The following is a 15834-nucleotide window of genomic DNA, read 5'->3' as shown; positions in this document are numbered from 1 at the left end:
CGAGCGAGTGAGTGAGTGAGTGAGTGAGCGAGTGAGCGAGCAGTCGGTTCCTTTCTCCTTCCTTTCTTACCTCATGTATTAACAGTCGCACGTTAACAACTCCTCATTTACTCAAAAGGTGTGTGAGAATATCCTCTCAGTATGTGGATATGTTGTTATCTGATGAAGGCACCCTGAGCCCCAGTCCAGTCCAGGTCTAAGGCTTTCAGGTCCCAGACCCACCGGGCCTGCGTCTGATGCATCCTGATCGCCAAGCAGAATCAATGTTTGCCTCAGGTGGAACAGGATCTTACCTTTCAGTAACCATGTAGATGAAGCATTATTTTGCTGATGAGAATCCTGGGCCCGGTTCAGGTCTCAGCCGGTTCTAGCCGCAGGGTTTGGGCCCAAACCCCATAGAGTTTAGGGATTTAGTAATGGTACAAAATAACTTCACATGTTTTCAAAGATCTTAATAGACGAAGGGAGAAAATGTCTAAAATCTTTGCCAGTAAAATTCCTTCTTCTTGAAAATTCTTCCATACTTGATTTCTGATCAGTCACACTTGGTGATTTCCTTTGAAGTGTTCTGTATTTTTCAGTGTCTACTTCTAAACTCATAACTGTGTCTGCTCCTCCTCCTCCTCCTCCTCACATCTCAGCCGTGGCAGTGGAAATTTAACACACAATTAAAAATACATTTTCTCGCCCTGAGCCAAGAGAACCTCCCTCTCCCTCGCCCTCGCCCGTCCGCGTCTGTCGTGTCTCCCCCCCCCCCCCCCCTCGCTCTCCGTGACTGTTTACTTCATTTGATAATCCATCGGTTGCTATGGAAATTGCAGGTCGTTTGCCTCCCGCAAATCTCTTCGGAAACCAAAAAAGAGGGCGAGAGAGACAGAGGGAGGGAGAGAAGGAGAGAGAGAGACAGAGAGAGAGAGAGATGGTCGGTGGCTCCATGCGGTGAAGTATTGAGAGTTCATTGGTTTCCTGCTGCCTCACACTTCCAGCCTGCAGCTCTTTGAAGCTCTGCCATGCTGAGGCTTCAGGCACATCTCAGTCTTTTGGGAAATCGTCTGCGCCGCCCTCTGATCGTTCTCCGGCCGTTTAAAGAGTTTGGATTTGTTCGCTGTCGGCCGTTTGTTTGTGTAGGAATGGATTCCTTGAAGTAAAGCTAATCAAGATCAACCAGAACCTAAGAAGTGGAGAGTGTTTATTTATGTACTGGATCTCTGCTCACTGTTACTATGAGACGACCTCATCACGACCTCAGGAAGCTGATGCTACCTTCTGCTTCAGGTGTGGAGAAACCCTGAAGACCCCTGAAGACCCGGACTGGTCTCACATCCAGACTTTCATTTTCTCCGCACACATCTCTTAGTGGACAGCTTGAGGTTTTTGGTTCCATTCTCCTTGATTGGGTTTGATTAAGCCCAAATCAATGTCAGTAGAAAATCCTATTTCCATTTAGGATGTGATGCATGTTTAACCCCAGTGTAGCTCTGGAGATGTGGCAGAGCCTGTGGGTCAAACTCTCTCCAGTGCTGGACGTGCCCCAGATATCAGGCCACAGACAGACAGACAGACAGACAGACAAATAAAAATGCGCTGACCTTGCGCTTTCATCCGGCCACATTTTTTACAATAACAACGCCTGAGCTTTAAGACGCTGGGCCTGCAGAGCCGACGATGCCTGTGTGCTCGTTAGGAAAGGCTACCGGCTATGGGAAAGAGCTTCAATGGCAAATGTGTGTGTGTGTGTGTGTGTGTGTGTGTGTGTGTGTGTGTGTGTGTGTGTGTGTGTGTGTGTGTGTGTGTGTGTGTGCGTGTGTGTGTGCGTGCATGCCTGTGGAGTTATGACACATTTGTGAATTCCTTTCTTCGTCGGGTTCTAACCGATTAGCGATGTGAAATCTGTGTTTTTGTCAGCTGTTTGTCTTTAGAGCCTTAGGAACCAATCAAACATGCATCTTGCAGTCTTAAGCGTCGTGTGTGACGCCGGTTTGGCAGTGTGGCGAGTGTGTGAGGCTGGATACATGAGTGTAAGATCACAAACCTTGCCTCCTAACCTCGTCTATTTTACAGATCATCCAGATTAAACGCGGCTCCCTGCAGGGCAGAACCTTTCCTTTGAATGAGCCCCGTCAGCTGACACACACACACACACATACACACGCAGTGATTTAATATTTGATTAAATGTGAAACTTACTGCAGTGTGTGTGAGCGTGTGAATGTGTGCAGGTGGGCGAGTGTGAGTGCAGCAGGACAGAGACGCCGGCGTTCTTGCACTTGCACGTGTGCGCATCTCCATGTGTTCTTCATCTCGTGTGTGAGTGGGTGTTTGTGTTTGAGGTGGTGTCTGTGTGTGTTTGTGTGTTTGTGTGTGTGTGTGTGTGTGTGTGTGTGTGTGTGTTTGTTTTGCCCACTCACATGCTATCTTTATCCGAGCTGTGATATCTCCAGCACATCTCTTTGTGGGAAGGTTCAGGTAGGGGCAAGAGAAGCATGTGGACGATTGAATATTTATGTGGATTCTGTCTGGTCCCATCTGGCAGCGTCGCATGCTCGCACCGCAGCAACACACCTGCTGTCCGGCTCTGGCGTTAACCTGCTCATATGGATCCGTACAGCTGCTAGCCACGCCTCCACACAGTCACAGAGAGGACGCCAGCCAGCCGAGGGGCATCAAAGTGGTTAAAAGCTCACTGGTGACGTTTTGAACAGATTCTATGTTCTAGGCTTATGGGATCAGGCGGCCACTCTCTTCAGAAGGCCACGCCTTTTTATTAACCGCCACCATCGAACTGACTTTGACCTCTTCTCACTTTTCCTTCATTTGTTTTGATTTGTTGGCGCAAACGGAGGAAGGAAAGTATTAGAAAGTATCCGGCTCGTGTACGTTAAGTTAAAGACAGCTTTCTGGGGTTTGCGTTGCTTCTTCTGGAGGCGTCTTGGGCACTTAGCTGCCAAAACAAGGTCTCATTTATGGAGCAGTTATGCGTTCCAACACCAGCTGACAGCTGGCTAGCTGAATTCACCTCTGTGTGTGTGTGTGTGTGCGTGTGTGTTGAGTCCACTGCACAATAGCTTAAAGCTCAGCAGGGTTGACTTGTATTTTATTTTGCTTCCTATTAGGTGAATTATGGGCAGAGTTAATGTCTACAAGGCTTTAAAGGAAACAAATTAGACATTTCCTGCTTCCTATCTAGGTCCTCCAGCTCCTCCTCTGGTTGGATGTGTCAGTATAACCCCACCCCTCCGGTGGATTCTGCTTCTTCCTGTGGTCCTCTTAGGATTCTCCATCAAAAGCCCAAACTACCCAGCCACCTCCTTCCAATGTGAATGAACTCCTCATCACCAAGTGATCTCATTCTTTCAGTCGCTACCCCAGAGCTCATGAACACAGGCGGGAGTTGGAGCGTAAATTGCTGGGTGAATTCAGAGCTCTGCCTTCAGGTTTGGCTCTTTGTGCATCAAGATCAAGATCACAGGGATTCTCATGTTCTTATCTTCTTCCAGGGTGTTGATAATGATGATGTTCCAACACCACTCTGCACACTGAGTGAAACCAGCTGCTCATTACACTGCAGCCACGGCCCACAGACTGTGAAACGCAGACGCAAGGTCCGAGGCGAGCTTCTACTGTACTTGGTTACATGTCGACGTCACCATGGACCAAATGGAACAAAGTCTCAGCTGGATGCGTTTCTAAAGGCATCAAAACTCGAGTTCTGACACTTTGACAGTGTCATTAAAAGATGAATATGTCACCTTTTAACATCACACAGCTGAAGAACACACACTCCTGCTCTCAGAAACACCACGGCTGGAAACCAGACTGCAGTTTGACGACACGGCTCATTTGTTCTGGCCTTTGTTATTTTTCAAACCACTTCAGTCTAAATGTTAATATGCCGTCATGTGGAGGTGTTTAGGTGTGTGTGCAGTCAACACGTCTAACAGTCGCATTCACGCTGAAATAGCTCCAAAAATAGCTCCACTTCCACTCATGCCAAAGTGTTCCAATTGAGGTTTTGCAGACACACTTCCACGCTCTGTTACTGTTACGAGTCCCTAGGAAATAAACCAAACCACACAGGAAGTGGATATAAATGTGCCTCCTCACCCATGGATGCTGTCTTTCTTAGAGCCAAACCTATTCTACATAATCTAAGTTCTCATTAATGATTCATCGATCCTGACAGGTGGAGACGAGACGGTGAAGACGTCTGCAGACTCTGAACCTTCAAACCGTGTTGCGTTATTGCGTGCAGATCAAAAGGAAGCGGCCATATTTCATCTGAATTTCCTCTCACGCTTTTTATTTTAAGACGTTTGCCTCCTGGAAATCTCCCGCTCAGTCAGAAGTGAGCTGATTGGGTGCAAATGAAAGAGTTCAGTTCTGTGCATACTCGACTATACAGCCAAACATGGACTTCCTGTTTCCGGTTGAGGGACAGATCGTGCGGTCAGCTTGATGTTCTGTCCGTAGATCACAGTGATGTCATGGTGATGGTGATGTCATGCATGTGCCGCCTCGCCCTCCACCTTAGGGCCTCTTGGTTCTGTGTGTTTTCTATGATGAGGTCATGTTTCAGTCAGAGAAGGGAGCTGAACTCCTTATTGATCTCTATTCATCTCCTCTGCTTGATAAAAAATAAATGATCTATAATTCCCCACTTGTTTGTTCTGAGCTCAGTAAAAGCTTTGGAACCGAAGTCTCTCCTTCCATTTAAAGACTTCTAAATAATACATTCTGGTCTTGACTGATATTTGTTCAGATAATCTTGGGTATCGATGTCTATTCCAGTTTATCTACACGTATCTGTGTGTGTGTGTGTGTGTGTGTGTGTGTGTGTGACTAAGAGTTTAAATAGAGGATTGAACTGTATTTAAATTTCTTCTTCTTCTTTAGGTGAGAGCGAAATCTTCATGAAATGTGTGTGTTTGTGTGAGTGTGTGTATCCGTTGTTCTCCTTAACGCGCTGTGTGTCCACGTGGTTCGAGCGTGTGAGCATGATGGTGATCCTGTTAAACTGCGTGACCCTGGGCATGTACCAACCCTGCGAGAACATCGACTGCTCCTCGGACCGGTGCCAAATACTGCAGGTACACACACCCACACGCACACGCACACGCACACGCACACGCACACACACACACACTTGAATGCATTGATATGCAAACACACACATACTTGCACAGATGCATGTTGACATTAATTTGAGGATTCTTCTCTTTCCGTCCTCTTTGCTTCTCTTCCCTTCCTCTCGTTCTCCGCTGCATGCTGGCGCTTTAACCCCTCGCTGTGACCCGTGCGGCCTTTGCGCCGTAGCGAGCGCGGCTATCTCACATGCGGCAGCTCCCCTCATCATCGGGCATCTGGAGTCCCGTCGTGCTCGCGTCGAAGGCGGTTGGAGTGGGTGTGATGCTTTGTGTGTGTGCACATACAGTATGTCTGCTGGGGCAAAGTGCCTGTTGAGTCACTCTGGCATCATCCTCATCCACACACACACACACTTGCACTCAACATGTAACAGCCGACACATGCACACATGCACACACATGTACACACTTGAAAGATTGATTTGCCTCCCAGGGGGAGGTGACTGGCGAGTTGGACTTAATAGAATTCCTCCTCCAAGTATCTATACAGCCCATTCTGTATTAGCATGGATTTACTGGGCTGCAGCGCCTCAGTCGATACACTCCTCTCAGAAAATCCGTTGTTCAATAGTCTGATTTCAATGGTGCCTTAGCAGCACAATCTATAAGCTCTAACAAATGTAGACTTAAAGACCTCTGTGAGCTCGGCCAGTTAATAGACAGCGAGGACACGGAGCTTAAAGTGTCCGGAGCTCCACTCTGTGAGGAGCTTCAGTCTGCACTCATCAGCAGCCGGCGCTGGAACTCTGCATGCAAGCTCTTTGTCTTAACGTACAACAACACTGCAGTTGTGCCTGTGAGCGTAACGTCAGATTGGATGATCACCACTGATCTCCTCGTAAATATAACTCGGGCGGCCATTCATTTGCAATTTCTAAGTTCTAAATTTGGTACTAACCAGTTATTCACGATGCCTGAAAACAGCATAAGTGACTCAATCAATCTCAGTCACTCTTAGGTTTGAGGTCATCAACCTTTTTCAGAGACAAGCTCATGTGGTGTTGAGGCAAGGACTCATTCATACAAAGTAAGGAAAGAAAATAGTCAATTTTCCTCTTATAGGTAGGCGAGAGACAAGTTTGTGTGATCGGTCAGGCTACAAAACCTTAACTGTGAAGAATATTGTGTATTTGTAGGATGTTGTTGTGTTGTGTTTCTGTCAGCTCAGCATCGAACCCCCAGCTCACCTACAAAAAGAAATAGTTTTGCATTGTGCATACCAGCCAACAACTCCGTTGTGTCCATGGAGACGGCAAAAAAGCCCAGAACTGAAAAAGGAAAAGCCGGACATACGGAAGTTAGTACGTGACGACGAAACAGAGAGTCACATGTTGGAGGGAGACCTGCAGAAATGTCAGAGAGAGGAAGGTTTTCGACATTTGGCTGAAGTCTTCATCTCTCTTGGGTCAGTGAACTTTGCAGAAGGTAGCACCTCGTCCATCTCTCCTGTTTGATAAAGGTCAAAGTTGCCATCTGTGCCCGTTCCGGCTGCATTAGTAAGCCAGCGTGGCGTCTCTCCACACCGCTGACATTACGGGACGTGACTTCAGCAAGCAAACGTGGCCGGCTGAGGCCCGGCTGAGGCCCGGCTAAAGATGTAGGGAAAGTTTTGGAGATGTCGGCGCCTCAGCACATTATTATGCGTGCACAGTCAAATATAGTCCCTGAAAAGCAAACCCACATTTGGGCCTCATGTAGCCGCTGAGACATCTTTGCTCCGCCCGACTGATGATTCTGTTTGGCAGCGCTCCAGTGCCAAGCAACGTTTCACATTGAAGCTTCAGCCTCAGATGGAGATGCCTGCAGTGCTTCCTGTGAAAATCAAATTACAGGCAACACCAAGCACACCAGTTCATCTTTAATCCTCCGCACGCACGCACGCACGGAGGAACGACAGCTAATCTGGGCTGTTTGCTGGGAACAGCAATAACGCACATTAGCACGCACAGATCTTTGATTTATTTAGATTTCTCTTCTTCTTCGTCCTATAATTAGATGCGTGATTAAAGCAGGGAGAGAGCGGGGTAGGTGGTCCGTGTGCAGCTTAACTGTGATTACTGTTCAAACAAATTATCTTCCGTTACCCTTCATTTAGATCCAGCAGGGAGGGGGGGGTGAAAAGGTAAGATGAAGGAGGGAGGAAAGGAAAAGAGAGATCAAGGGGAAAGAGATCAGAAATGAGACCTAGAGATGGATGGAGGCAAGCTGGGAAAGGATGGGAGAGAAACTCTTGGGTCTTGGGTTACCCGGGTAACAGTCTGAATCTAGTATGTTCTACATTCACACAATACTCTTGAGTATTTCTCCATAGTGCGATGTAAGACACTGCAGCTGCATACATGCATCCTACTGTGGCCAATCCCCTCTCATTAAGCATCTTGACTGGGGCTTGTGTCCGGTGGGGGCGCTGCCTTGCTTCATGGCACTTATGGTTGGTGGATTAGGATAAACCCAACTTGGAAACGTAAAGCACATTGATCTGATTGGTCAAACCTGGTCAGAGGGGGGCCCAGGGTAGAGACCAAACCCATTCTGTTAACACTTTGCCAACAACTTTGCTTGTATCGGTATAAAGGTATAAAGTGCTCCATATGTCATTGGACCATCACATGAAATTCAAAGCAAACACAAATTCGAGTACCTTGGTCTGTTCTGTGAGAATGTAACCTCAGCATGTAGCACAGACATCACACAGGTACATTCCTATCAAACACACATCAGTCAAGGTCTACCGGTCAGATGGCGACTCTGAGTGAAACCTTGGAGGTCTTAGCTCTCTGCCTTCTCTCCTCTCTAACTTGTTCCCTTCCTCTCTCCTCCACTCTGCTTCTCTTTACCTCCTGTGCGCCTCTGCCAGGCGTTCGACGCTTTCATCTACATCTTCTTTGCTCTGGAGATGGTGGTGAAGATGGTGGCCCTGGGAATCTTCGGTCGTCGTTGTTACCTCGGCGACACGTGGAACCGGCTGGATTTCTTTATCGTCATGGCGGGGTGAGTAGCCTTTGTTTCTCTGTCCCTTATTTGTCATGCTGTTGCTACTCAAGAGATCAAGGCGGGAGCAGGAAGTAAAGGGCTTCGTTTCCTCAGAAAATGTGTTTGATTGATGGCACTGGATTAAAACAAGCTATGGTACAAATTGAGGGAGCGAGGAGGAAAATGCCATATTGATAAATGTCAGGGCCGCTGTTAAATGGCAATAGATTCATTGCAGGAAACGTGGTCTAAGTGTAGATTACCCACTGAGCTTTGTAGGCTCAATTTGGCTGAAACGCCCTTCAGGTCATTTACATATTTTGTGAAAATGTAATAAATGCTCTCTGCTGCTAAATAAATTCCAGCCGCTCAGTATGGCAGGTGGTTCAATTCTAGCATTGCTCTGAATAATGGAATCATTAGCATATTGGCTAAGTCCAACAGCAGATGTTATTAATGTGTTTGGTGCTGCATGAGGGAAATACAGCTGCAGTTTTTAAAAAGCCCCAAATCCCTTTTTTTTCTTTCTTCTTTTGTCTCCCTGTCTCTTCACAATGCTTCGTGCCTCAACACTCGGCTGATTGCGCTGTGTGTTAAAAATGTAACACGTGGTTAAATATTAACATGTTGACATTCGTTGGCTTTCACGCGGGACTTGACTGACAATAACACAGCGCCGTGTAATCGGGCTGGAACCGCTGAACCGAGAGACAGAGACAGAGAGAGAGAGAGAGAGGGAGAGAGAGGGAGAGAGAGAGAGAGAGAGAGAGAGAGAGAGAGAGAGAGAGAGACAGAGAGACAGAGAGAGACGAGAGAGAGAGAGAGAGAGAGAGAGAGAGAGAGAGAGAGAGACAGAGAGAGAGAGAGAGACAGAGAGAGAGAGAGAGAGAGAGAGAGAGATGGAGAGAGAGAGAGAGAGAGAGAGACGGAGAGAGAGAGAGACAGAGAGAGAGAGAGACAGAGAGAGAGAGAGAGAGAGAAGAGAGAGAAGAGAGAGAGAGAGAGAGAGATGGAGAGAGAGAGACAGAGAGAGAGAGAGAGATGGAGAGAGAGAGAGAGAGAGAGAGAGAGAGAGATGGAGAGAGAGAGAGAGAGACGGAGAGAGAGACAGAGAGAGAGAGACAGAGAGAGAGAGAGAGAGAGAGAGAGAACAGAGAGAGAGAGAGAGAGAGAGAGAGAGAGAGAGAGACAGAGAAGAGAGAGAGAGCGAGAGAGATGGAGAGAGAGACTGAGAGACAGAGAGACAGAGAGAGAGAGAGAGAGAGAGAGAGAGAGAGAGAGAGAGAGAGAGAGAGAGAGAGAGAGAGAGAGAGAGAGAGAGAGAGAGAGAGAAGAGAGAGAGAGAGAGATGGAGAGACAGAGAGACAGAGAGAGAGAGAGAGAGAGACAGAGACAGAGACAGGGACAGAGAGACAGAGTGACAGAGAGACAGAGAGAGACGGAGAGAGAGAAAATGCACCTAAAGCTCTCAACTTCAAAGAATTCTACCAACTCTGCATACAACTGAACACCAAAGGCAGAGAAAGAAAGAAAGAAAGAAAGAAAGAAAGAAAGAAAGAAAGAAAGAAAGAAAGAAAGAGGAGATCAGGCAGAACCAGGAGGAGGACACATGTTCTGACACAATGACACAAACAGGAAACGTTCACATGTATCCTTCACCAGACTCCCAGCCTATAGAGCCGAGACACTGAAACTTTAGAACAGATCCCTCTCTGGCTGACTTATCAGCTTGGACTTTGTGACCTTAGCAGTGCTTTAAATCCTCTCCCAGTCCCTTTAGTGAGTCATTAACAAGTCCTCAGAGACTCCCCCCTTATCAACCCCAGCTAATTATGTGGCTGTCCTTGGCGTGTGAGAAAATGCAGGAGTTTGCCAACTCCACAGCCGCGGCTCAGGGACTCGGCTGGCTTTGGTCACAGGAGGACACGCTAACATTTCCAGACAGTGCTGATCTCCAGTGGGCCTGCTGCATTACCATACAGCGCCTCTGCATTCCTCACATCTTGACACGGCGTGCCCTCAAACCGGGGCGCTGCAGGAGTGCGCTCGCTTCCCACAATGCCGCAGTCATGCCGCAGTCAGAAGAAGGAAGCGCGTCTGGTTTCTCATATTCCTCTGTGCTAAAGCGTTAGTAGAAGGACTTCGACAGATCTGTACAGCTTGTAACCTGACAGCTTTACTTATTCAAATGTGCCACTTTCCTCCTTTCTGCCATGAAATCAAGCTGCACACACACAGAATCAGCTGGAGTATACGGAGGTGAGTCTGCCCATGGAGGAAGAGCAGACAGCACTCCTCAGACACTCACTTTAGAAATCCATTTACAGTCGGATCATTTTGTATCTATGAGTAAACCTAGTTTGATTAGTTCCAGTTGCAGTGGAATGTGAAGCTGTAACGTGTTCTGGTTCTGAGTGCAGTGTCATCCAGGTTTTAGAGGGCACACTTCAGTCTCTGCTGATTGGAATCGCATCACGGTGAGCATGCAACATTCCATCCATCACATTAATCCCTGGATAGGTGCAGTTTAAACCTGCATGTGATTGTGAGGAATCAAAGCAGGAAGGAAGGAAGGAAAGAAGGCAGGAAGGAAGGAAGTAAGAAGGGAAGGAAGGAAGGTGAGAAAGATGGAAGGAAGGAAGGAAGGAAGGAAGGAAGGAAGGGAAAAAGGAAGGAAGGAAGGTGAGAAAGATGGAAGGAAGGCAGGACGGAAGGAAGGGAGGAAAGGAGGAAGGAAGGGAGATTCTTAGCCAAACCCGGATTCGCTGTGTAAAATGGATGGATGGCATTTTGGACTGTTGTGTTTGATTGGAGGTGTAATCCTTCCTCCATCCTCTCTCCTCTGCTTCTTGCTCTCACTCTTCACTCCTCCTCCTCCCTCTGGGGAAGGCGAGTCTCCCCCTCTTTCGCTGTCGTGGTTTCTTGACTCCCTTGATGTTCCAGGAGGACACACTGTCACGCTCACACTCCTCTGGCTCTGAGGCGTCTGATGCTGCTGCCATCTCCTTCTCCCCTCAACTTGTATCTTTTGTCCCCTCAATCCTCCGTCGCAGCCTGTTTTCTCCCCTTGGTTCACTCACTGCGTCTCCTAAGTGGGAGCCACGGAGGCCTTTTGTCTCCTCTAACCAAACCATGGCACTCAGGGTGTGCGTGGCAGACAGACAGCGTCACTCTACCCATTACTCCCCAGCCCCACATCCGCCACATGCGGGGAGCGTAGCGGCAACCGTGGGGGGCCGTGACAAAACGTTACACCCCCTCCCCAGGAACTAACAGGCTGCAAACAGGAGCAGTGTGCGAGCGGCGGGAGAAGGATGGGGAGAAGCACAAGCTCCACGCCACAGACCTCAAACCTCAAACCCCAGAATGCACCTGTTCAAGTCCTTCAAGTATTCATCTAAAGTAGAACTGTAAGGCAAAGACGTGCTGTGTTTACATGCTTTAGTCTATAATATCACTCAATGGAACCTAAGTCACAATGAGTCCATATCAGGACTTTGTGCCTTGATCTTTAAACATTCGTCAGTTCTTAATAGTAATTCTATTCTTGGTGTTCATGCATGAGTTCTGAGGGAATCTCTGTTTAGAGTTAAAACGCCGTCTTGTTTGTGAGTTCATTGTGTAATAATGCAACACAATGAACTCCAGTGAAGCCTTTGTTGCTCTGCTCCTTTCCTTTCCTCATCCTTCCCTCTGAGCTGTCACACTTTAATGCTCTCACTGACAGCCAAGGCAGCGGAGGGGAAGTTGATGTGTAGCAGCAGCACAGAGCCGGAGCCATAGGATACCTGGCTCGCCCCGCTCTGAGCTCATGAGTGCTTATTACAGATACAGCTGCTCTTGGCCACGCCGTCGCAGTAATAACATTATTCCCACTGAGTGACGCTGATCTTAATTTGTTGGTGCTCTGCGTCACTTTCTCTCACCACCACAGAGAGAGAGAGGGGGGGGGTCCTTTAGTTGGTGACACCGCCGTCGGCAATCACGATGGCTTCTTCTTCTCCTGCGTGACGAGATTGGAGGCTTGTATCGTACAGATGTAACACACAAGTGTTTTTAAGCACGGAAACGCAAATGCATCTATGAATGCCTGTTGTTCACGAGTAAAGGATGAGGTGTGGTTGCTCTGGTAACGGCAGGGTAGTGACACACAGGTTTGGCGTGGTGGTGTTATTTGGTGTTTACTTACCAGGACCAGAGACCTTTGAAGGAACCATTATGGATCCTTCAATCTCCACAACACTCTCTCAGCTACATGAGCTGCAGAAGGATGGGAGGAGGCACCAGGGGTTACTATAGGATAGAGATCTATGACAACATGCAGAGGGTTCAGGGTCAAAGGTCAGGGTTACTATAGGATAGAGATCTATGACAACATGCAGAGGGTTCAGGGTCAAAGGTCAGGGTAACTATAGGATAGAGATCTATGACAACATGCAGAGGGTTCAGGGTCAAAGGTCAGAGTTACTATAGGATAGAGATCTATGACAACATGCAGAGGGTTCGGAGAGTCAAAGGTCAGAGTTACTATAGGATAGAGGTTCAAGGTCAAAGGTCATAGGAACATATTTCTGAGCCAATAGTGTGAATATGTGACTCTAACTAAACTAGAGGAGCTTTTAGAGGTTCCATGAATGGCTTCACCATAATGCTAGCACATAGCTAACACCTACTCCAGTGACCGAGTTAGCGTCTACATTTCCTGACTCTGTGACGTTTGCTTAAAATGTCTGCTGGGTCTTGTTTGGAGGCTTTTAGTGAGTCACCTCCTCTCTTACTCCTTCACTTCTAAACAATCCTTTGCCGCTAACGCCACATATCCCATCGTGTTTTCCTCCGAGGCTCCTTCACTTCCTCTGTACTCCTCACAGCGGCTCTTGAAATTCTGTGTGTTCACATGGATGCGTTAGTGTGAGTACGTGTCACTATATTGTAATGTGTGTGTGTGTGTGTGTGTGTGTGTGTGTGTGTGTGTGTGTGTGTGTGTGTGTGTGTCCCTTTGTAACAGTCTGTCATCTGGGGTAGCATTGGAAAGGCTATCTGTTAGCGCAGACCTGGCTTCACACCTCCTCTCTCAGGGTCCATTCATTCTCTCAGCTCCTCCTCCCTCCCCGCTCGTTCCTCTGTCTGTCTGCAACCCTCAGCAGAGGGAGCGGGAGAGGAAGCCAAGACGCTCCGAAGAGCACGGATGTAATATATTAGCAATACCAGCGAGACGGGAGAGAACATCATGGCGTATTAGGAAAGCAATACCATGGCTTGTTAATTTGCATATTTCTTATCCGTATAGGTTTGTCTTAACACACTCGCTGGGTCGCCTCTGAGTGTTCCACAGACGTGCCTGGCTTCTCCTGGCTGCAGATTGCTCACAAGCCGGCAAGTTGCTAGTTGCAGTCCTCACGGGAGAACAGAACCAAACCAAATCAGAACTTTGTAGTGCTGAAAGATTTTTACTTCATAAATCATGAAGAAAAGAGACTCGAATGCCAAAAGATCTGCAGTTACTTGGTTCAGGGAAGGTGTGTGTGTGTGTGTGTGTGTGTGTGTGTGTGTGTGTGTGTGTGTGTGTGTGTGTGTGTGTGTGTATGTGTGTGTGTGTTTGTAGCAACACCTTCACGAGGCATGTGTTGGTTGTTCCTAATGTTGCTCACCTCATTGGCTGCAAGCTCAGAACTTCACTCATCTTCATCCTCAACCCTGCCCCTGTGTTTACAAAAGCTCATGCTGAACAGGAAGTGACCAAAGGATTGCACAAACAAACTGGATCACTGTTGAAATAGATAAAAGTCACCGCCAAAACTCTTATGGAGAGCCCAAAGGCCCTAGAGAAGCTGTGCTCTGCCTCTTCATCCTCACACCTGGTGAGTGGTTACTACACACACCGCTGCTGCTCTTAGTTCTGTGCTCGCAGTAACACACTCTAACACTCTTTACACTGCAGCACCAAGGGCGACCCGGCGGTAAACACTTTGACCCCTTGGTAGATACTTGTGGTTTGCCCACGGATGAGGAAGTTCCTTTGCTCGTCATCGTCAGCAGTAGCCAGACAGACAGACAGACAGACAGACAGATGAATCCCGTGTCTGCAGGTCATTGTTCAGTGAGGAAACATCTGGTTGTTTCCATTCAGAGCGTCTTTGCAGCGCCGGATGAATTCTTGCGTTTGTTCCGTTTCTTTCCATCTAATTCAGCCATTTCTTCTTTTTCTCCGATTAGATTCAGGTAGGGTCTCTTCTTTGCCGACCCCACAGCATTCTTCTATCCACATCTGTCAGTCTGTTAGCCCAAAGCAGGAAATGGAGCACCGTCAATCACAAAGCTCCCCTATTCACTCGCTACAAAATCCACCTCCAGTCAGCATAAAACCTGTTCTGGGATATTTCAGTGTTTCCATTGCACATTTTACAATTCACAACTTCCAATGCTATAAACCCTGCGTGTGTGTGTGTGTGTGTGTGTACTGTATATACTAAGTGTACTTCCTCTTAATATGTTGTACACAAATCAATAAGATCACAGCACAGAGAGAAAACTGTCAATCATCTGAGTGATCACATGATGTGGTGGAGGTGGGGGGGGGGGGGCGTGTTGAGTTGAGTCAGGGAGGATGTATGGATGTTTGGGCGATGTTTCGGCTGCGGGCGCCACAGTGGCACGCAGCACGCAGCACGCAGCCGACCTCGCTCCTGAGCAGACGGATTGTCAATGGGTCGTTCCAAATTGTGAGTAAAAAGTGGGAATAACATGCAGAGAGAAGTGAACCTGATGAGGACGGTATTGATTTTCCCTCGGGGATAAAAAAGCGGTGAAAACAAGCAAACCATCAAATCAAAGTGCTAATTAAACAAGGAGCTTCAGGCAAACTGCAGCTGATTGACGTGCTGTGTGTGTGTGTGTGTGTGTGTGTGTGTGTGTGTGTGTGTGTGTGTGTGTGTGTGTGTGTGTGTGCTGAGGGGGACCTGCATGTACGCAGCTGGTGACAATGTGTCTGATGACGACCATCCACTGATACCTGAGGCAACAATCCTGCCATCAAATGCTTCCATGGCAACTGATGATAATAACACTCGCTTTGATTTATATTCTTCTTCCATTCTTCTGTCTTTCTTTCTACGGATGAAGTGCCCTGCTTCTCTTCTTCAGTGACTCAGGGACCACGCAGTGTGCCGTGTCCCTGTGTGTGTCAGGGCCACATAGAGGCCAGGGCTTGGACACCAGAGAGGATTATGTCCAGGGCCGGTTTGGGGGTCTTAATCTGTCCTCACCTCACCTTCCCCCCGTAAACAAACCTGGTCAGCACAGCATGATGGAATGTCAACCCCCCCCCCTTGTTGGCTTGTTTTAGTTCTACATAAGTTCTAGTTAGTTCTACATAAAGCAGGTTTCTAGTGTACAATAACGTGTTTATTGTGTGCATTGTGTGTGTGCGTTGTGTGTTTATTGTGTACATCTAACCTGGTAGGACACATGTACATGCATTGTGAAGAGCTCAGCCACAGAGAGGCTGAGAACGCAAGGGTGACGATGTTGGAAGTTTCCACTGAAGCGCGACAGCTGGCTTCCATCTTTGCCAACACACACACACACACACACACACACACACACACACACACACACACATGCATAGGGGCATGTGTATGAGCATCTACACACAGATGGATGTGTAACAATAGCTCATTAAAGTCTTACAGCATCCCAAACACTGAAGGATTATGAG

The 15834-nt window shown here is 47.7% G+C and overlaps 1 protein-coding gene across 1 annotated transcript in view; it reads left to right on the top strand.

Moving 5' to 3' along the window:
* Positions 1–4981: 4981 nt before the first annotated feature.
* Positions 4982–15834, top strand: part of LOC143010205 (voltage-dependent T-type calcium channel subunit alpha-1I-like) — a 78613-nt gene continuing 67760 nt past the window's right edge. The window contains 2 exon segments of the mRNA XM_076162415.1: positions 4982–5087; positions 8002–8135. Of these exon segments, the coding sequence (XP_076018530.1) occupies positions 4995–5087; positions 8002–8135 (227 nt within the window). The 5' untranslated portion in view covers positions 4982–4994.

Source organism: Genypterus blacodes, unplaced genomic scaffold, assembly GCF_046128005.1.
Source record: "Genypterus blacodes isolate CSIRO-AG114 ecotype Tasmania unplaced genomic scaffold, CSIRO-AGI_Gbla_v1 ptg000121l_1, whole genome shotgun sequence".
Classification (NCBI taxonomy): domain Eukaryota; kingdom Metazoa; phylum Chordata; class Actinopteri; order Ophidiiformes; family Ophidiidae; genus Genypterus; species Genypterus blacodes.
This window is presented reverse-complemented; position numbering and strand designations above follow the sequence as displayed.